Source organism: Urocitellus parryii, chromosome 4, assembly GCF_045843805.1.
Source record: "Urocitellus parryii isolate mUroPar1 chromosome 4, mUroPar1.hap1, whole genome shotgun sequence".
NCBI classification, from domain to species: domain Eukaryota; kingdom Metazoa; phylum Chordata; class Mammalia; order Rodentia; family Sciuridae; genus Urocitellus; species Urocitellus parryii.
Window position 1 is genome coordinate 206672829 of NC_135534.1, and position 22335 is coordinate 206695163.

General features: G+C 58.0%; 1 protein-coding gene across 1 annotated transcript; it reads left to right on the forward strand.

The window, feature by feature from the left end:
* The first annotated feature begins 9066 nt into the window (after positions 1–9066).
* On the forward strand, positions 9067–21692 carry Plpp7 (phospholipid phosphatase 7 (inactive)). The gene is made up of 2 exons (XM_026386496.2): positions 9067–9808; positions 20451–21692. The coding sequence occupies exons 1-2, from the start codon at positions 9358–9360 to the stop codon at positions 20813–20815; spliced, it is 816 nt and encodes a 271-aa protein (XP_026242281.1). The 5' UTR covers positions 9067–9357; the 3' UTR covers positions 20816–21692.
* Positions 21693–22335: the final 643 nt, after the last annotated feature.

Below are 22335 nucleotides of genomic sequence, written 5' to 3' on the forward strand. Positions count from 1 at the left end.
GGGCGCCGCCTCCTCCTCCTCCCCGCCCGCCCGGCTCTCCACCCGCGCTCCCGCACACAGCGCGCCCTCCTCCTGGTAATCCCTCTCTCCCTGTCTTCCCCCCTTCTCCCGCTTTGCAGCTGCTGGGGGAGCTGAGTCTCTCCTTGCAAAAACGACATTTCCTTTTTGTCTATCCTCGGGAATTCTGGGTAGTGTAGTTCCGCGTCTGTCTTGGGCCCAGGGGGCTGCTCCTCGTGCCCTTTGACCTCTACAGACCAGAGACTTTCCCAGGCTCAGGGCAATTGGAGAAGGGCTAAATGGCCTTGGAGATCCAGGCCGCGGGGGATTAGTGGCTGCGTGGAAACTTCGGGGCTCTGTGAGGCTCCAGGGCTAGAAGGTTGGGATTGAGGGGGCAGAAGTTGCTTCCCATTCTTCCCTCCAGTGCTGGACCCTAGCATCCTGAAAGGTGGGGCCCCAGCTGGGTGAGAAGTACTACACAAGACTCATCACCAACTACCAGCCACCTTGGGTAAGGAGGCCTGTTAGATGTGTACTTCACATAGGAATATCACGCAGTGCAGAGATTAGGAACCTGCCCAAGGCCTCACTGTCCCCACTCAGATGGGCCCCAGGGATCTGAGTCAGGGTTCAAAAGAGGACTGTTCCTGAATAGCACTGGGAAAGCAATGAGTCTTTCCAAGTGACCACATGCCAGCAGCCCCTCCTCTATCTTTCAACCCCTGCCCCCCAGGGAAAGGCCAAATGATTTGTGACATCAGAAAACCTTGCTGCTAAGTAAAGCCACACACCCACCTCCACTACACGCCATGACTCTGACTTCCACAGATATTCATAGCAGGGTGCAGGACAGGTGGTTCCTGCCAGACCAGAACATGTCAGGGTTCTGGTCATTTGGGGGACTTTCGAAGGAGGCCAGACAGACTGAGTGATCTATCTCCCTGAGCACCAGCTGAGTCACAGAGCAGGAAGTAACTAGTTAAAGTGGCTGCTGGCTTTCCCTGAGCCACACCCTCACCTTAGCCATTGCCATAGGCCTGTGTACCTGGACACAGTGAAGGGGTCATTCTTCTCCAGTTCAGTGAGTTGGTGGCTTATACCTAGTCCTTATTCCTAGACTCAGACCAAAATTGGCAGGTAGCTGAGCCAGTGCCACGGGGTTGCCCTCATGGACTGTCTGACCACATGGCAGAACACCGGCCAACATACAGGTTCCCTAGAGTCCCGGCATGAACTTTCATTTCTGGGAAGAAATCTTCCCTGGCCTCTTAACCCACAGTGACCTCCCTCACCATGAACTTGGGGCTCCCATGAAACATTCCCCACCTCTGAGACTCCCCACGCTTTCAACACCTTCTACCTATATGATCATCATTATTGCATTCTGTTCATATGTAAGGAAGATATTAACTTTTAGGACATGCATCTCATATCCCATCACCCAACACCCCAAGTGCCTGGAACAGCAGACTCCACTGGCCCAGCTGTTCCTCCAGGGCAGGGATGCTGTCCTAGACGAAAGTTCAAGGCAGCTCCGCCCATTTTGGTCATGTCCCTTTGTGGAAAGACAGAGGCCACTGGTCTCAATTGCATAGTTAAACAGTAAGGTCCTGGAAGTGATTTCCTGGGGATGAGGTCCCCTAGAGGCCCGTTGGAAGTGATATTGGGCCCTGGGTATGGCAATAATAAGCACCCACTGTGTGTCAGGCCCTGCAAGAGCCAGTATTGTCTCCTTCATCCTTCACCTTGATCCTGAGTGGGATCCTGGTGGGCTCTACAGACAGGGAAAACCCAGGGACTTTTAAGTGTGGATTCCAACCCACGCATGGCCACCTCCAAAGTCCACACTCACTCCATGGGGCATGCTGCCCTTGCGATCTGGATCCCAGACCCTCCTGGCTAAGATGGCACTGACCACTAGGGAGCACCCACAGGGTGAGGATTCACAGAGCAGAAGACCTCTCTCCTCACCTGCTTCCCTTTCATATCAACCCTATGCAGGACCCTGTCTTGGTCTGCAGGATTAGGGTTGACCAGGCTCCAAGATGGGTGGCAAGAGTCTGAAGACAAGGGCTCAGCTCCTTTATTCCTGCCCCAGCTCCTGAAGGGCCCATCAGGATGGGGATCCTGCCACCTCTCAGGCCCTTGGGTCCTCCTGCCTCCCCACAGGGCTGTGGGTGTTGGGCACAGACCCAGGGAAGGCTCAGCATATGTAGAAGGCTCATGGCCCAGTCATGCAAGAGTGAAGCACCAGGGTCTGCAGAGCAGAGGAAGAGACATCTGCTGGAGGCTGCAGAAACCTCAGGGGCACTTTACACTCCTCCCTGTCCCCTCCCTGCCCCTCCCCTTCGCCTTCCCCAGACTCCTTGCCAAGACATTCCTGGGGAAGGGGAAAGGTGCAAAGGTGCACAGCCCCTGTCCTCCACCTGGAGAGACAGTGAGGTCAACTCCTCAGTATGGCAATTTCGGAGGTCAGAGGAGGAGGAAGTGGCTGTCCTTCCCTGTTCCTCCAATCCTAGTACATTGGCCCAGAGAGGTTGTAGAAACCCAAAGCTACACAGGAAGTCAGAGGTAGAAGCAACTCCGCCCCCAGCCAGCTGGGTTTTCACATGCAACCCTGAGCATGCCCAGAGGCCTCCGGTCTGCAGAGAGAGGCTGCAGTGTCTCCCTGCAGAGAGCACTGGGAACTGGAGCTTTGCATGCATCCTCCTTCAGGCCCTCCACAATGGCCCCAAGAGCCAGGCCCTGTCATTATCCCATTCTACAGCTGAGGACATTGAAGGCTGGCCAACAGGGAGGGCAGGATGAACCAGGCAGCTTGGCTCTAGGACCCAGAGGCCAGATGGCTCCTGTGTAGTGGGTGCTTTCCAGCAGTTCCCCGGAACTGTAGGGCCCTCATGTTCAGTCCCAGGGCTCCTTGTCCCTCATAGACCAACCTGCATTCAGGGCCACAGTAGGTCCTCCAAGGGCTCACTGCCTCCAGAGGTGGGGTCATGATATGACCAGAAAGGCATTTTGAAAGAGAGAAAAAAGTCCTTGCTGTGCAGACCAGAGGGAACTGTTAAATGCAGGAATTCTGTTGCCCTGGGAGACAGGGTACTCTCCCCAACTGTTTGGAACCAGCCAGAAAGCCAATGGTGAGGCCTGGGAGACAGGTGGGTGGGGCCAGAGGGCTGGGCAGGTGTCCGAAGGGGCCGCGGAGGGGCCAGGAGGGGATCCAGGTGCAGAGCCCATTCTGCATCCCCTGTGGTCCTCCCCTCTGCAGGGAGCAGGCTGGGCCTGGCCAGGTGAACAGGTACGGGATTTCAGAGACGGGGAGTTAGCCAGGCTACCCTACTCTGCAGATGGGCAACCCAGTCTCAGCAAGGTCATCAAGGGAGGGCTCACCACTAGAACCCAGGTCTCCTGGCCCCAGCTCTGTAATGACACCACCCCACCCCCGAGGATGGAGGAAAGGTGGAGTGTTGGGGCAAGGGCATGGAACCTGCTGTTTGCACTGGTCGCAAATCTGGAGGCGTGGGATGGTTCAGCCACCTTCAGACCCACAGTGTGTAGAGGGGCAGGTTGGACTTGGGGTTTCTAGCTCACTCTCCACTACTGACTGGTCACCTCAGGGCACCTGGCACTCAGAAGATAAGAGACCACAGTCAAGGCCAGAAGACCATGGCACTCATATCCCTGCAGGGCAGTGGGATGTTGAGGGGTAACTCCAGGAACGATGAATGGAGTATGAAGCGGTAAAAATAATAGGTACAGCTCCACATTTGTAATGGTCGTAAGCATTGGTCATCATAAATCAGGAAGCGTGTGAGGGAGCTGTTTGACAAGTGTGTCCCATGTGGAGCTGGTGGAGGGCGGGCGGTGTTCCAGGGGTGGGGGATGAGCTGGCAAGAGAGCCAGTGCTCCTGTGTAGGTGAGAGTATGTGGTGAGCGTGTCTATGTGTGTGACAGTCTGTACATCTGTGTGTGCAAGGATGTACGTGACAGCTCTGTGTGACTGTGCGGTGGGAGTGCCCCAGTGTGTGTGCCTGCATGTCTGTGAAGGTGTGGATGTGTGCAACGTGTGAGTGAACCTAGGAGCCAGTGTGTGTGCACCGTGTGCAACTTGCCTTGTGTGAGACTTATAAGAATACATAGGGTGTGTTCTGGATGTGTGTTTGTGTGTCTGTGGAGACTGTGTCCATGTAGACAAGTGGGTGAGCGCTGGTGTGGGTGTTGGCGAGCACACCTGTGTTGTGGGCGTGAGGATAAGAGCATGTGCATGTGCCAGGGTGGTGTCTGCATGGGGTGTCAGGCGTGAGTGTGGGGCTGAGCCAGTGGGACAGACTTCGTCTCTCTCCGTCGGGGGCTCGACTTCCCCACACTGGAGGCTTCTGGGAGCCCCTGACGGTGCAGTCCAGTTCCAGGCGTGTAACGTGCTCCCCTCCTGGTCCCCTGGGACCGCTGCGTCTCCGGTCCCGCGCCAGGCGAGGCCAGGCATTCGGAGCCCGCGCCCCTGCGCCGCGCGCTCCCAGGCCTCCGACGGGTGCGAAGCCCACGCGCGGGGCGCTGCAGGGACGCCGCGACCTGGAGGCCGCTCGAGCACAGACCGGGAGCGCGATGCCCGCCGCCCGGGCAGGACGGAGGGGGCGACAGCAGACCGGCGCTGCCGGATCAGATCGGGTGCGGCACTGGGAGTTCTCCAAGGTGCTAAAATAAACCCTGCGAAGGATCAGGTTTCCTGACCAAAATAACCCAGGAGCGGCCTCAGAAATGCGAACTGAGAACGCGATCCGCGGCGGGGCGCCAGGGCTGGGGAGGAGGCCATGAAAACTGCCTTCCGCGGGACTCCCGGCCCCTGCTCCAGCCCCCCGCCCCTGGCGTCCCCTTCTCTTGTGGGATCATCACCCCAAACGACAGCCCTGTGTGGGCTGGTGGTCTTTGATTGCCAGGTCTGCAGTAGATTAGAGCCGGGCTCTGGAATCGGTCATTCTTGCAATATTTATGGGGTGCCTACTATTGCCAAACTCTGCCTGTTCACCTGGTTGTCACCCATGAGCTAAGAGACAGTGGTTCCTGCCCCTGGGTGTTGCTGTGTTAGTAGGAGAACACAGACCATGAACACCACTAGCCACAGAATAAATAAGCAGAGTGTGTGGGTTGTTAAATAGTGACACATACTTCAAAAAAATAAGCAAATAAAAGGAAAAAACAGCAGGGGATGGGGGGTAGGGTGATGTTTGAATCTGGCTCACTGCTTGCCTGGAAAGAATCGCTTTGCCTCTGAGCTTTGGTCTTTCTGTTGGTGCCCTGGGACAAAGCACCTGTCTGTGAAGTTGCTGTGAGGTCCCACCGGGTGGTGCAGGGACCCGCCCTCCGAATCTCCTGCAGCAAGTGTGAAGTGCAAGTTACTGAGGAATATGCTTGTTCTTAATGGTGGGAAAGGAATCTGAGACACTTGGAGGCTGCAATGTCCAGACTGCACCAGGGCCCACAAAGCTGCCGGGAAACTCTTGCTCTCAGGGAAGAGGCAGTGCCGACAAGTGGTTAGAGCCAGAGAGTTAGGCTGAGGGCTGGATCTGGACCCTGGTAGCAGCTGTGGGCTCTGGCAAGCCACATGGCCCCCACCCTGACCCTCAGCAGTCCACAGGGCTGGCACAGAAGGCTGTGCAGAGCCTGGGCTGCACAGCCGTGCCGACAGGTCTCAGGCCGTGTCAGAGCCACCGGCCGGCGCAAGTCCCAGCTCTGGCCTTGGCCTCACAGGTGATGTCGCCACTGAGTCTGCTCTTCCTCCTCTGAGATGGGCAGAGGGAGGCCGGACTTCACCTGGTTGCCCAGGACTGTCCATGGTCCCTCTAAGCACTGCACCCGAGAGCTCAGGTCAGCCCAGCAGACTCCACGGGGTGCCCCCAAGTCACTGTTTCACTTGGCACCTGCCACTTTAACCCTTCCTTTATATTCTGCTTAATGAACAGGGACATGTGGATAAGGATGGCCATCCTGGGACAGTTTTGAGTACAGTTGTCACAAAATGGGATCAACCTAAATGTTGAACGATGGAGGAGTGGCCTGTATAGATGGTGTCCACTGTGTGACAGCAGGCTTATCAGGCAGCCTAGGAAAATAAAGGGGTCATCATGGGGACGTGGCCAGGCTTACATAGGTGGGTGAAATGGGAGCTAAGTTTTTAAAGAATGTTCAACACGATCCTATTTTAAATGTCTATTTGTATATCTGTCTATCTCAATAGACAAATATGCCTGTGCTGGATATGCAGCTGTTTCACACACAGATATAGTTTGTTTAACATATATTCTTTTCTGACTATTAAAATCGTGCTTGGTTGGTGTACAGTGTCTCCATAAATGGAAAGGCGACAGTGTCCTGAGTGTTCCACTTGGCCACATGGCCACAGGATGTCCCCGTGTCTGCCCTCTGGGACGTGGCAGTGAGGTGGGCTGCCTCATGCTACGCTCCAGACAAGCTGCTTCTACGCTGTGATGTGTATTCAACACCATTCCAGGACGGCCATCCTGACCCCCACACCCCTGTGTGTTAAAGCCATTAAGTGAAACAGTGCATCGGCATACCCCGTGGGGTCTGGTGGGCTGAGCTGAGCTCCCTGTGGCGGTGCCCAGATACAGAAAGCGTGAAGGGGCCCATAGAGAGTCTGTATTTATTGCATGTACTTCAAAAAGTAGTAACATTTACACAGTAAGAAAAAAATCAGGTGATACTCTGGCGTTCGACAGACCACTAATTGTGTCAGGGCCGCGTGTCCGGCCTCCCTGGCTGGACTGCAGGAAGAGATCAATGAAAGTGTTGAAGGAATGAATGAATGCTTCCCGAGACTCTTGACGGTGGACTGTGAGGTGCACACTCATGGAAGTCTATGGACTGAGGAGCAGCACTTGCTTCTCAGCTGTCGGTGAACTTGCCCAGGGTCACCCCAGCTTACCGAGGACAGCAGCAGTCTCAGGGTCACAGGGGAAGCCAGTACAGCTTCCTCTGAGTGAGCCTTCACATCACTCCCTCACCAGCCCTCTGAGGGGGAAAACCGGCTGGGCCACGTGGAAGGACCTGCCTGTGGTCATTCAGTGGAAGTGGTTTGAGCCTGTGTCTTAACCACTGCCGGGCTGAAGCTAAATGAGACCCCGTGGCGTCCCCAGAACTGCTGGCAGCTGCAGCTAGCCCGAAATGCTGACACAGCCTCTGGGTATTATTAATAGCCCCCGCTGGGCTGGGCTTCTTAGCCCCTGCAGAGGCCAGCCCAGGTCATGGGCCCCGCCCAGGGAGGGTAAGGTGGGTGCCCTGTGGAGAGCTGAGCAAGCAGATCCCTGTGGCCTGAGAGATCTGAGTCCAAAGGCCCTGGTTTCCCCAGCCCAGGGACTGCTGAGGAGCCGGACCCCCGCTACTTTTGGTTTCCTGCCTTTATCCCTCTGAGCCTCGGCTTCCTCGTCTGTGACATGGGGGTATCACTGGTTAAGTCGGGTCCGTGATAAAGCACAGCCCTCTGGAGTGCAGGGTGAGACCGCATACACCAGAGGGCAGGATGGAATGCAGCCTGGGACCTCCCTGCCACCAGAGTGCCCCAATCTGAGTGGACCCTCTGGAAGAGGAAGAGGAGGAGTGAGGCCAGCCTCGCCTAGTCTAGCCCAGCTGGACCCAGCCAGGGTGTTTGCAAGGAACCTCACATGGAGGGCTCCTGGGTTCTGGCTTCATTCACCCATCAGGGATGAGGGCAGGTCCTTCTGAAGGGGGCTCTCAGAGGGGAGAGGAAACTGTGCTTCTGTGTCAAATGGAATCAGTTTCTAACCCAGAGCCCAAGGCTCACTCTGTGGTAGGGACTGAACTCTGCAAAGACCCTGAGAGGTAGGCACTATTATGTCCATATTACAGGTGGAAAAACCAAGGCTCAGGGACGTGGTGTGACTTGTTGGAGGTCTCAGAACTGACAGGTGGCAGAGCCCCTGTGGCCAGTGTTCACTCCACCCCACACACTTCCTGTCCTTGGGGGACTGTGGGGTGGGCCTTGTTTTGTGGCACACTCCATATCTGGTAGAGAAATCTCAGCCTTCTGCCTCCATCTGGGCTGGGCAGGCAGGTCATCAGTGGCCTCCCCGAGTGATGAGACCAGGATGTCTGCTTTGGATTCTTCCAGGCAGCCCCCATACACAGGTCCCGGTGGCCCTAAGAAGCTCTTCCCAGAGGTCACCTAGGTAGCCACAGGGAGGCCCAGCTCATATCCCAAATCTTTAGCCAGGACCTCTCGGGACGGCAGCCACGCTGGCCTCTGTCCTTCCAGTGCAGAGGGCTTGCCCCTGCCCAGGACTTCTCGCCTTCTCTTCCTTCCTGGGCCAAGCCCTCTCTGACCCCCAGATCAGACCCAGAGCCCTGGTTCTGTGGCCCTGCAGCACCTTTGCACACTTGTGACTGTTTTTGTGTCATTCATGAAAACCCCACTGGTGTGAGCTTCCCGGAGACAGGGACAGAGCTCTGAGCACAGGGCCCGGCTCTCGGTAACTGTGCATTGCCTGCAGCTGCTGTGGCTCTCCTGTCCTTGGCAAAACTCAGAGTACCAGGTACCATTGGCAACCTCCATTGGCAGACCTGTTATCCACCATCCATTACCCCTCCCTCTGACGAAATCAGACCTCAGACTGCATTCGATTGGGTTGACGTCAACCACAGCAAATTCACAGATTTAAAAAGAGAGGGAGGGAAGGAAAACCCAGCTGCCACCTTAATGAAATACTGTCACGGGGGAGGAGCTGGCCTGGCCCCAGGGACCCAGCATGATGCTCTTAGTGATGTCACCAATTCCATCATCTGGTGCCCAGAGAGGCCTGTGGCCAGGGCTCCACCTGCAGCCCATGGGACTAGGTCCATGCTGCCCAGGCCAAGGGGGCAGGCAGGCCTGGCTCGCAGGGGTCTGGATGGCTCAGAGGGAACCTGTTAAATTCAGGGGTTAAACCAGGACCCGACTCTGCCTGGGCCAGAGGCTGAGGCCACAGCTGAGTCCAGAACAGCAGAACTACATTTCCCAGAGTGCCCCAGAGCCCAGGGACAAGCCATTGGCAGATTTAAATAGCCCAGGCCCAGGCAGCCAGGCGGCAGCTGTGGACTCGTCCACCTCCCTGCAGCTCCATTGGCGCTGGCCCGGCATGGGTGGGCTCATTGGCTGTCCCGCTGGCACTGGCATCCCCTCGGAGCCTGGTGGCAGCCGGAGGTAAACAGCCACATGCAATCCTCCACTCTATATTTAACAGCTGCTGCGGGGAAGCAGGCAGCGGCAGCCGGGCCGGCCCTTGCCTTTGGGGAGAAGGCCCTCGGAGTGCGAGCCGGGCTGGCACTGGCCTGCTCAGGGTGAGCGAGGTCACCATGCCAGCTTCCCAGAGCCGGGCCCGCGCCCGGGACCGCAGCAATGTCCTCAACAGGGCTGAGTTCCTGTCCCTGAACCAGCCCCCCAAGGGCACCCCAGAGCCCCGGGGCTCTGGCAGGAAGGCCTCGGGGCCCTCGGCGCAGCCCCCACCCGCAGGCGACGGGGCCCGAGAGCGGCGCCAGTCTCAGCAGCTGCCCGAGGAGGACTGCATGCAGCTGAACCCCTCCTTCAAGGGCATCGCCTTCAACTCCCTGCTGGCCATCGACATCTGCATGTCCAAGCGGCTGGGGGTATGTGCTGGCCGGGCTGCGTCCTGGGGCAGTGCCCGCTCCATGGTCAAGCTCATTGGCATCACCGGCCATGGCATCCCCTGGATTGGGGGTACCATCCTCTGCCTGGTGAAGAGCAGCACGCTGGCCGGCCAGGAGGTGCTCATGAACCTGCTCCTGGGTGAGTGTCCCCGCCGGCCCCGCCCCGCCCCGCAGGACCAGCAGGGCCTCAGAAGCCAGCTGGACTGAGCAAATGAGTTTAAGTAGGAAGGGCGCCCCAGAAACGGGCAGGCCTCTGGCCTGGGGAAGCCAGAGCCTGACGCACCGAGGAGGCCCCTCGCCAAGTGAGGGCTGAGAGAAGGCAGAGGTCAGCGGGAAGCTCCAGGGGCCTGTTCTGGACAAAGGGCACCGCTGCCCAGGGGGCAGCTGGGGCTGGGCAGTGACCTCAGGGGCCTGAGGGGTGTCCTGGGCAGCAGGCGTCCTTGTTGGACTCCCTCCACGGTTGGGGTCCTTGTCCTTGACTAACACAGGCAGCACTTGGGATGCCCCCCAGAGCCCCCAGCCGGCTGGGTTCAGGGGCTTGTGAGACGCCAGGCTTCTCCCCACAGGGCCTGGGGTCCCTCCCACTCAGAGCCTGCTGGAGTCCTGACCTGCTCCTTCCCAGGAGAGTGGCTGAAGTGGGGGGGCAGGGGGCGCTGGTTATTGGTTTGTGTCTCTGAAGTCTTGGCTGCCACCAGCTCCTCTCGGTTAGTACCGTCTGTCCTTGCCTATTGCCTTGTGGGACCCAGGTGGAAGACAAGCGCCCCTCCGCCCCCGGGTGACACCTCCAGATGCCCGGGGCACTCAGGGAACCTCGGCCTCCACCTCCAGGCCAGGCCTGGGAGGGTTTTCCCACCCCTCGCCCCACCCCTCGCCAGGTGCCAGCATTCAGGGGACAGGGGGGTGGGGGTTCTCGGGCCAAACAACGTGGTCACAGGGGTCTTGGTTCCAAAAGGGGTGTGAGTTGGGCCACAGAGAACTTCCGTTCCAGAGGGAGTTATGGGGACTGAGTCTGGGGCCTGGCGCTCAGGGGTGCCCTGCAGGGAGGGAGGCAGAAGCAACCAGAAACCTGGGGAGGAGCTGGCTGGGTCCACCACCGCCTAAGCCTCTTGTTTTTATCACTAAATCATCATTATTATTATTTTATTCCAAATAAAAAGTCTCTCGATGCCAAACACAGTAGCCCACACCTGTAATCCCAGGGGCTCAGGAAGCTGAGTCAGAAGGATTGTGAGTTCAAATCCACCTCAGCAACTTAGCAAGGTCCAAAGCAACTCATGAGACCCTGTCGCTAAATAAAATATATAAAAGGGCTGGGCATGTGGCTCAGTGGTTAAGCGCCCCTGGGTTCTATCTCTAGTACCCTCCTCAAAAAAAGTCCCGTGAGTTTTGTGCCCCCTGTCATTCCCATTTTACAGATTAGGAAACTGAGGCTCCTATAAATAAATCGGTCTGACCAAGCCTCAGCTTGGGATCTGCACCTGGCCTGCCTGACCTACAGGCCTCTGCTCTCTGCAGGTGATCTACCAGGACCTTGGAAGGGAGGGACAGAGTCTGGTGGGCAGAATCTGCTCCCACTCTAAGTTTCTCTGGTGCCCACAGGAGCCATGGAGGGCTGTGGCTTGAGAACACTGTGCTGGAGTTAGGTTGCCTGGTGCCCGAGGTGGGACAGGGACGCGCTCTCCGGGGCCTGGGCTCCAGACCCCATCGGCTCCTGCCTGCCTTCCCCAGGTGGTGACACAGGGGATGGTGCTGAGCTTTGCTGAGTGTTTACTGTATGTCAAGCTGTGCGTGAACCACACGGCACTTTGCACCTGCACCACGACCTCTGAGCATTTAAAGAGGGGCCGGGGCTGGGGCTCAGGGGCAGAGCGCTTGCCTAGCAGCGTGAGGCACTGGGTTCGATCCTCAGCAACACATATAAGCAAAATAAAGATATTGTGTCCACCTAGAAGTCAAAAATAAATATTAAAAAATAAGAAGAACCTGAAGCCCAGGGTGATGGTGCTGCAGCTAGCCAGGGGTGCAGGCATTATTCCACCTTTACTTTGCCCCTTCCTGAGGAGGGTGAGGGAACTTGGGGCAGGTGAGGATCAGGGAAGAAATCAGGGTCTCAGCTGTCCCCAGACAGTAGGTGCTCCGCTAAGGGGTGGCTCCCCACCAGAGGGGTGTGCTAGCAGCTGCCCGCTTCACCACCTAAAGTAGCTCCTCTTCAGTCTGTGCCTCACACACGAGCCTCGGCTTGTAGGAAAGCTCCGCCTGAGGCTGGGTTTGCTCGGGGATGGAGTGCTTGCCTAGTGTGCACCTGCCTAGTGTGCAGGAGGCCCCGGGATCAAGCCCTGGTACTGGAAGAAAAATATAGAAATTAGGCCTGTCCCTGGTGTTTAAAAATTTGCAACTCACTTGTTGGATTAGGTTTCTGGCTCTTGGCAGCTCTTAGCTGCTATGGGCCCAGGAGTGTGTGCCCCACAGGGCAGAGAACAAGATTGGAGACGCCTCCCTTCTTCTTCTTCTTCTTTTTTTTTTTTTTTTTGGTACTGGAAATTGAACTCAGGGGCTCTCGACCACTGAGCCCATCCCCAGCCCTATTTTATATTTTATTTAGAGACAAGGTCTCTCTGAGTTGCTTAGTGCCTTGCCATTGCTGAGGCTGGCTTGGAACTCAAAACCCTCCTGCCTCTGCCTCCTGAGCAGCTGGATTACAGGTGTGCGCCACCATGCCCAGCCATGCCTCCCTTCTTGAGTGACAATCACTTTTAAAAAATCTTTAAGGACATCATTTATTGAGCTTCATTATGTACTACTTGCCGTAAACAGCTAGGATTTTAGATTGCAAAAAGCCTCCTCGATGATCTTCGAGGGCAATGTCAATATATCCATTTTACAGATGAGTAGACTGGGGTCAGGAGGACCAGGTGACCTGCCCACCCTCACAGCTGTGAGGGATAGGTCCAGGAACCAGATCCAAGGCCTCCGGGCTGCCAGCCACACCTTCCCCTCACCGCGGCCTGAGGCGCAGATGTGTCACCCTTAGGCTCACTCCACTGCTGCCTGAGCAGGGCTAGGAGGAGGTTTTCTGTCTGTGTGTCCAGGTGCCAAGACCATCACAGATGAGGACCTGCCACAGAGCAGCCTCACTGGCCAGGTGGAGCAGGCAGGGTGGGTCTGGGGCCCAGGAAGCAGCTTGGTGGGAAAACACTGCCTCCAGGGCCAGCAGTAGGCTCTCGCCCTGCAGCTCTGCCCTGACCCCAGGAGGACTGTGGACCCCCTTCTCTACCTCGGGAAAGCTGGCTCTGCGCTGGGGTCAGACGGGGTTTGTCCAAGTCCCTGCTCTGCCCTGTACTCTGTGCAAACTTGGTTCCCACTCTGGCTGTGTCTCTGGATCTGTGCAATGAGGGTGCAGGGCGGTGCTGGGGTTCCAAGGAAGCTGGTTAAGTACAAGGCCAAAGTCATAGTTGCCTGGAGCATGAGGGAGCCCTTGGCCAGCCCTGCCCACCCCCTCTGCCCCAGAGCATGGCCGACTTCCTGGGCAGTCTCCTCTTGGGGCCTAGGAAGGATGCCAGCTAGGCCAGAGAATCCCTGTCCTCGGCTCTGCACACCTCGCAGCAGTGGTCCCTTGCCCTCCCCCTCCCCCTGTCTCCCTCCCTCCGCAGTGCACTCTGCCACGGCTCCAACTTGCCAGGCCAGAAGCAATCTTAGCAGCTGGAAAAAGTAGACTCAGGGGCTGGGGCTGGGGCTCAGTGGTGGAGGGCTGGCCTGGCATGTGCAAGGCCCTGGGTTGGATCCTCAGCACCATATGAAAATAAAGATTAAAAAAAAAAAGTGACCTCAACCAGACCTGAGTACAAATCCCAGACTTGCTGTGGGCTCAGGCAAGGACTTCACCTCTCAAAGCCTCAGTTTCCTCATCTGTTAAGTGGGTTGTTGGGAGTCTTCACTGAAGAATCACAGTGTTCGGCGTGTACTAATGCTGGGTGACGCTTGTGTAACTATGATTGTTGTTATCAGCAGCAGCAGCAGTGTTGACACCGTCATTATCAGAAGGCCCAGGCCACCTCCTGCCAGGTCCTCTCCAGGCTTGAAGTGCCAGTAAAATGACCCCACGCTCCTTCTTATCCCTCCCCTGTAGCCCCAGCTTGATGAACCCAGGGGAATTAGGTGACAGGTAACCAACCCATCCCGGTTCACCAACCTTGTCCTCCTTCCTTATGGGCCTCTTCTGGTTCTGGGGTGGGCAATGCCCTGTGTCTTGTTGCTGTGATCTGAGTCCTTTATTAAAGTGTGTGGGGTTTTTTTTTTTTTTTTTTTTTGGTCCTGGGGATTGAACACCCAACAGTGCTTAACCACTGAGCCACATCCCCAGCCTTTTTTATTTTTTAATGTTGAAACAGAGTCTCCCTAAATTGCTGAGACTGGCTTTGAACTCGCAATCCTCCTGCCTCAGCCTCTTGAGCTGCTGGGTTTACAGGTGTGTGCCTCCTGTCAAAATTTTCCTGAATATGAAAACAGTCCATTTGTATAGGTCATTCTTTGTTAGGGTAATACATGTGTGTTGGGGTGGGGTGCAGCTCCATGGTGGAGTACATGCTTTGTCATACATGAGGACCTGGCTTTGATCTATATGAACATACAAGTTATTTCAATAATTTTTGTGTGCGGCTCAGTGGCATTAAGCTCAGTGCCATGCAACTGTCACCACCGTCACCACCGTCTACCTCCAGAACATGTTCATCAATAAAACTAACCCCCATTTGCTCCCTCCCCCCTACACCCAGCGGCCACCACGTGGTGGCTTTCTGTCCCTATGCATTTGGCTCTAGGGACCTAATGTAGGTGGACCCCATAGTATTTGTCCTCCTGTAACTGGCTTGTGTCACGTAATGTCCCCAGGGTTCATCTACGTGATAGACAGGTCAGAATTGCCTTCCCTTTGTGGCTGAAGAGTAAGTACTCTGTGTGATGCTGGATCTCAGCTTGTGCGTGCTCTGTTGCCCTGTGGCGACTGTGCTTGGGCTACCCTGAGTCCTGCTGTCCCTTTATCTCTTCCTGCTGTGAACTCACAGTGGAATTGCTGAATCCAGTGGTGATTCTGTGCAGCTGTTTGGAGACCGGGGCCATCTTCCTTGGTGGCAGTCCTGTCTTGTGTTCCAGGGGCTCCAGGTTCCCCACACCCTCGCCAACACTTGATCTGATTTTTCTCACAGAACCCTCCTCTCACTGAGGCTGGGTTTGGGGTTCCCTAGTGGAGCCGCGCACCTTCTCGTGATCCACTCTTACCGCGAGAGGTAATTCGAGCAGCACTGGGGTCAGCCGCATGACGCCCCACCAGGCCTTCCCCGAGCAGGGTGCTTCTTCTGGAGTCGTAGTGCTCTGCGGTGGGGACACGCCACCGTGATCTGGGGCATGTTCAAGGAGGTGGAGCAGAGGGAGCTCCGTCCAGACCAGACCCAGGAGGATTACATCAGGCGTTTTGCAACACAGAGGCTTGCTCCATCGTGAAGATTGATAATGACAGCATCAGTCCCAGGTCGGGCAGACAGTCGCAGGGTGGACAGCCTTGCGGACGTGCTTGCTGTCTAAGGCTGTGGTGGCCTCTCTGCAAGCTGTGGCCCCACTCAGCGGGACCTCTCCTTGCTGTCAGTCACTCTGCTCCTCCCAACCTCTGGTCTCCCTGGGTCCTGCTGTGAGGACTGGCACCAGGGACCCCATTCCCACTCTTCCACAGGGATGGAGCTTGGAGAAAGGGAGCTGCCCCTACCCCCTGCCCCCAGGAAGGAGCTCTGCTGCAGCTGGCCGTTGTCTCTCCTGCTCTTCAGCCAGCTTGGCCTTTGCTCTCAGGGAGACACCTGCTAAGCTGCGTGCTCCCATCTGGAATCCTCGTCCCAGCCTCCGGTCTGTGCCGTCACAGGGAATCGGCTCCCCGAGCCTGGTGTACCTTCCCAGCCATCCTGAAGCACCCACCCACCCAGGCCTCCTCGGCCGACCCTCCAGCTCTCCCTTCCCCTGTCCACCAGCTCTTGCTCTTGGGGACAACTTAGGTGATAACCCATGCACGAGGCTCGTGTGACGTGTCCCTTACTGAGAGATTTAGGCTGATCCCATGACTTTAGTCAGATTCGCTCCAGCTCCAGGAGGTAAAATCTCCCCTCCCATCCCCAGATTTGCTTCTTGTCTCAGTGGGGCTCAGTGTGACCATGGGTCCCCCAGGTCTTTGGCCACCCCTGACCAGGTCCTATATACACAGCCATGGCAGCCACCCTGGATTTGGATACCATAGAAAGGAACCAGCTCACTGTGCAGAGGTGCGGCAGGGTCTAAACAGTTCATTTCTGAGACTCAGGCCAGCAGGGCTTTACACTGGGCAGTTCCACTCCTGGTTTTCACCTGATCCACCTGGTCACCAACAGTGAAGAGCGAGCACAGGGGACCTGCTGCAGGCCCCTTCCGGCTCCCCTGCAGGCACACTCACCCTGCAGGCACACTCATGGCTGGTGCAGCCCGGGCTTCCCCGCAGGGGAAGGCCCAGAGAGGTTAAGTGACCTGCCGGAATCACACAGGAAGAGTGGTTAAGTGACTGCCAGCTTTCCTGACCTTCGCCCTGAGCCTCCCACCAGGTGGACCTTTTCTACCACGGGGGTCTCCTTGCTCCCGCTAAGCCAAGGACAGGGTGTAAGTCAGCAAACCTTTCAGTGTGGAATTAGCAGAATCTTGAGAGGTAGCGTCATTTGCTTCTATTTCTGGGCGCCAGATTACACTCTGGGGGTGTTGGCATCGCCGCAGTCTCACTGTGGGCTGGCCACACGGAGGAGGGGAGAGGCCCGGCAGGGGGAGCTGGATGGAGCACGGCGGGGGATGGGGTGGGAGGCCAGGGAGGCTGTGGGCTCTGGAGGAAAGCCATCCTGTCCAGTGGACACCGCTGCTATTTACAACCCTCAAAACCAGGTGGGAAAGGTCACTGCCCGCCAGCCCCGGAATAACATCATTCTCTGGGTAAGCACTTGGGAGCTGCCCACCAGCCCTGGGCCTGGCGTATGCCTGGACCCCCCAAAACAGTGATGGCCAAGAACTGGGGGTCAGGTGAGTGACGGAACCAGGCCCAGGATGGGCTGGGCCAACTGAATGGTGGGCTGGGCCTGATAACCCTGAGGGCACAGGGCAGGGAGGGCAGCGAGTCCACCCTGTTATGGCCTCAGAGATGCCTCCTGCCAGATGAATCAGCAGCTTCCCAAAGGCCCAGACATGGGATTTCTCAAACCAGGGGGCACGGGCAACCTCTGAGGTGTCCCCAGCAGGCAAAGGAGGGTCAGAACCAGATACCATCTTCCTCTGCTTCATGTTCTGGGTATTTTTTGGGGGGGGTACTAGAGATCAAACACGGGGTGCTCCACCACTGAACCACATCCCCAGCCTTTTTGTTTTTTTATTTGGAGACAGGTGACCTTCCCTCCTGAACCCAGCAGCTCTCCACGGGGCGCCTCTGCTGGGGAGGCGGGCTTTACACCGGGCAGTTCCAGTCCTGGTTTTCACCTGATCCACCTGGTCACCAACAGGGCAGATGCCCAGATCTTCTAGTGACTGGTGGCATCGACTTTGGGCCTGATTCTAGTCTGGTGCACATTAACTGCCCCCAGAGTCTCAGCACCTAGACCCTGGCCATTCCCTGGCACCAATCAATCCTGGGAGGCCCTCGCCTCATCACTGTGGCCCCGTCACTTGACCCGCTGGGACCTCAGGGAGGACAACTCTTTCATCCATGCACCTGCCTCAGGCCCCCCAGGCCCCAGGGCAGGCCAGACCTGGCCTTAGGAAGGACATATGGGGTCCCCACACAGGTTTGCCCCCTGCTTCCTGTTCACCATTAGCTCGTTTTGTCCCGTGATGGCCTATGTCCGTGGGAAGACAGAGGGCCTGGCTCTTAGTAGGAGACAGGACTCAAAACTCACCTGTGACTCTGGGCCTGTGAATCTAACCCCCTCCCCAGGTCACTTCACTGTCATTCCCCTAATGGGGGAGACTGCCCCCAGGTCATTTTCGGGGTCTTGCAGGTGAGGGAGGACCTCAGAGGGCTGCAGAGGTCCTCCTGGCCTGGCCTTCCCTGCTGTCCCCCTAGGCTGAGGGCACCCAGTGGGCCAGGGGTCATCTGCAGCTGCCCCCCTCAGGCTTCCCCGTGCTGGAAATCTGGCTGTCCCCAGTCCTTCTCTCCTCTAGGACTGGGACTGCCCCCAGATTCCAGATGGCTCCAAATCCTGGCCTGGGTCAGTAGCACCTGGGCTGGCTAGCCACCATTCAAACCCCAAGCTGAGGCTGGATTTTGAGCAGCAGCCCTGCCAGGGGACAGTGGAAGGCTGAGGATTCCCTGGTGACCATGGGGCAGTGTGGACAGCCAGGGCCTCACACTTTTAGCAGTGGAAGTGGGGACATTGGCATGGCAAAACTTTCAAACAGAGGGCTTGGAGCTGCATGTGAGCATGCTGATGCTTTTACCAGATCTACACTCCACACCAGGGGAGGAGGGTCTGGACAGGGCTTCTCTGAGTGGCAGGATCCCAGGGGCCTTCAGCTCTAACTGTGGAAGTGTCCACTGTGACCAGCAGCCACTGTCTCTTCTCATTTCTTTGGGCAGCTGCTGAGACCCAGCAGCTCTGACGCCTGGCACTGTGTTCCAGGAAGGCTCCAGCCAGGCCACCTTGACCTGGAGTCACAATCCCCGATCTGAGCTGCCCTTGGGCGGGGGGTGGGTGGAGGCCTTGAGAGGAAACACTTGGCCTGGTTTGCTGGGGAGGAGGTGACCACCATCTCCATCTCACAGGTGGGGGAATTAGGTGACCCAAATAGGGACACACAGCACTGCACCTGCTTCTGGGGTTGTCTTCCCTGTCCCCAAAGAAGGGCTGACAGGTGCTGTGACCCCATGGGGTCTCCTAGGTCACTGATGCCAGGGAAACATAAGGGCCAGAGGTGTAGGTTCCCCGGTGACTCTGCAGCTGCCCCGGAGGTGTGTCCTGGCCTGCCAATGCCACCTGCCACCACAGAGGGCCTTTGTGAGGGTGGGAACTGTTTGCCCAAAGCCCTCATGGTGGCTGTCCATGCCACTGTGACCAGCTGGGTGAAACTGCCGCCCCGGCACGGGCCTTCATCTAACTGCACAGAGAGGCAGAGCAGCCCCACACAGGAGGGTGGCAGCAGAGACATGATGGAGACTCGGGGCCTTTCCAATGTTTCCAAAATGGGGGATGAGCCCACCCTCTGGCTAAGAGTCTCAGGCCAGTGAGTCACCCAGCATTTGGTGACTGCTGCTCTATTAGGTCAGGGGACAAACCTGAGAACAATCAGGCATGGCCCCAGCCTTCATGAGCCAATGGTGCAGGGGGAACGTGTGGTGGAGGCACCAACCACTCACCACTGACTGCGGGGTCCTTGGTGACACAGGGCATGGAGTGTGCACACTTCAGGGCCTGTCCTCCCTGCGAGGCCAGCACAGGCCTCCTGACGTGGTGACATTGAGGCTGAGGCCAGAAGTATGCTGGTGAGTCAGGGGGTTGGAAAGGGGCAGAACATTCCAGAGAGGAGGAGCAACAAGTAGGAATATTCCACACTGCCCGCCTCACCCACTGCAGAGTGGGGACGGCTGCCACAGTGGAGAGCAGTTTGGGTGCCTCGAAAAGCCACAGAGTCACCCTGTCACCCAACTGTCCCAGTCCTAAGTGCACACCCCAAGGAACCGAGAACAGAGACCTCCCCCCAACGCAGGTGCTCACGCACAGAGTCCACAGGAGCATTGTCCACAGCGGCCAAGTGGAAACAAATCAGTGTCCACTGCCAGGTGACGATCGGTGGCATAGCCACCCGGTGGATCACCGTTCAGCCACACAGAGGATGACGTGCCCATGTGAGCTACCACGTGGGTGGGTGAACCCAGGAAACGTCACGGTGGGGGGAGCCAAGCACAGCAGCCCCCCTGTGGGAGGAGACCAGGAGAGGCTCCTCCTGGACGGAGACCCGGAGACCCGGCGGCAGGCCGGGCTGGGCTGGAGGCGGGGCTGGGCTGGAGGCGGGGCGGGGCTGGAGGCGGGGCTGGGCTGGAGGCGGGGCTGGGCTGGAGGCGGGGCGGGGCTGAACTGGAAGCGGGCGGGGCCTGACGCCTTTGGACCGCCTTAGGGCCTCTGTTTTAAGGGTTTCCTGCTGGGGCGACGGGAGGTTCTGGAAGTACCTGGCTGGTCTGGTGTCAGACTTTGTGAACACACAAAATGTCACTGAACTGTGCTCTCTAGCGTAGTTAATGGCACAAGACCTGAGTGTCCCTTTAACTTTTTAAATGAGGGCTCGCCTCTCTGCACGGGAGCCCTCCAGGTCCCCGTGGCTGCTCACCAGCTGCCCACACTTTCTGTCCTCTGGCACCTTTGCTGAAGGCCTCAAGAGCAAAATGGACCCCCGCCCTCAGGGTGCTAGTGAGTGGTAGTGGTGGGTGGGGGAGAGAAGAGAAAGGAAAAAATTAGAAAATGCAAAGTAGTCAGGTGGTGAGAAATGCTGTAAGGAAAATGAAGCAGGGCAGGGGGTTGTGATGGGGGCTTCTATAGGCAGACACAGAAGGAAACAGATGTCAGAAAGAAGAACACTCTAGGTGATGGGGCAGTGAGTGCAAAGGTCCTAGGCAGGAACCTGCCTGGAAGTCAGTGTGGCTGAGGGAGGTGATCAAAGGGGAGGTGAGGCTGGATGGGTCTGGGAGCCGGAGCTTGGCCCATTGGTGGCACCGACTACCCAGGACCTCCTTCTCTCACCCACAGCTCTGCTCCTGGACATCATGACAGTGGCCGGGGTGCAGAAGCTCATCAAGCGGCGCGGCCCATTCGAGACGAGCCCCAGCCTGCTGGACTACCTCACCATGGACATCTACGCCTTCCCCGCTGGGCACGCCAGCCGTGCCGCCATGGTGTCCAAGTTCTTCCTCAGCCACCTGGTGCTGGCAGTGCCCCTGCGCATCCTGCTGGTGCTCTGGGCCTTCTGTGTGGGCCTGTCCCGCGTGATGATCGGACGCCACCACATCACGGATGTCCTCTCGGGCTTCGTCATCGGCTACTTCCAGTTCCGCCTGGTGGAGCTGGTCTGGATGTCCTCCAACACCTGCCAGATGCTCATCTCTGTCTGGTGACCCACCTGCTTGCCAGCCTGCCCACGGCCTGGGGCGTGGGGTGGCCGGGAGAGTGGCAGGAGGCAGGGTGGGTATGCAGGGAAGCAGGTGGCCCCAGTCACGGCTGCCTCGCCTCCAGGTCCCCTCCTGGTTGGAGCTAGCAGTCTCAGGCTGGCCCCGTGACTGGCATGTTCTCAATGCCATGCCTCTGGCCCCTTTTCCTGGACTCAGATGCCCTCTCCAGGTGGCCGGGGACTGCCTGTGCGGTGGCCCTGCTTGGCCGCCACTCGGGGGACACAGGTGGGAACAGTCACGGCAGCAGGACGGGCGCGGTCTCGTCCTCTCACCGTCATGACTGTTTAGGGCTGGGCGGTGCCCACCACGCCACAGCACGATGCCCAGCGACTTCCCCCAAGCCCCGCAGTGCAGGTGGCATTGCCATTAACGGTCATCGATAGCTTGGGGCAGCACTTTCCCGAGGGTGCCCGCAGGACGCCCGCCGCCGGCGCTCCAGGGGAAGAGGGTGTTGTGGTCCAATACCTTTGGGAAGTGCTGCGCGCTCCGCCTGTAGGGCTCCGGGAGTCCTGCTCAACCTCGCGAAGCCATGTTTCCTCAACTTACTGGACCACAGGACCCTTTTCCTGAGGGACAGCTATTGACCCCAGGAACGGCACTGCCCGCGAGCCGGAGGGCCTGAGGTGCGAGCTGGCCTCCCCGAGGCCCGACCCAGAGCCTGGGGAGACCTGGAGCCCGCGCCCTCAGAGAGCCTGGTCCTGGCCCAGGGGCATCCGTGTGGCTTTGGCCCCCAGGGGCCGGACTCTGTGAGACCTAATAGGTCGTTTCCTGTCCGCCGTAGGGATGTGCATAAACGTGACAATACAGATGACATGCAAACGGACACTTGTAGTGTGGTCTCTACCTCATGGAAAGCCATAGCCCCGGACAGTGGCCTTCCCAGGAGGAGTGCCACAGCAGGGGGAGCTAGGCAGGGCCACCGTGCTGCTGGTCAGGGGTGACAGGCCAGGCTGGCCTGACCCTGGGCTTTTCCAGGCCGGTTGGCCCCTCCCTGTCACTGTCTGGCGGTCATCAGCCCATTTAACTTCCCTCAGCCCCTGACCACTCTGCCTGGGGCCGGGACAGTGAACCTATGCTGGCTGTCCCCGGGAGCCAGAGGCCCCTGCTCCAGCCTCAGGCCCTCCCAGCTCCTTCCTCACTCATGACAGACCAGGTCCTGTTCCCCAGGAGGTGGACCAGCCACCAGGCAAACAGTCCGGCCCAAGGAGCAGCAATGAGCATGTGCAGGGTGGGAGGACCTGGCCATGGGGCATCAGGGCAGGGGTCCCTGGAAGAGGAAGCCAAGGCCAGGATGCGGGGAGCAGCGGGCAGCAGAAGAAGGGCAGTGTGCTCCAGCAGAGGAGGAGGCCAGGAGGTCTGTGGCGGGTCAGCAGGAAGCCAGAGTGCAGGGTCGGGTGAGGGGGGCTCTGAAAGTCATGGTGGGCCGTGGACCAGGACCCTCTGATGTGGGGTGACCAACAGGCCCA

Excerpts from the sequence above, each read along its gene's own strand:
- Plpp7 (XM_026386496.2), top strand. The coding sequence starts at position 9,358 with ATGCCAGCTTCCCAGAGCCGGGCCCGCGCCCGGGACCGCAGCAATGTC. Across the intron at positions 9,809-20,450 it reads GCTCATGAACCTGCTCCTGG|CTCTGCTCCTGGACATCATG; the intron begins GTGAGTGTCCCC and ends TCTCACCCACAG.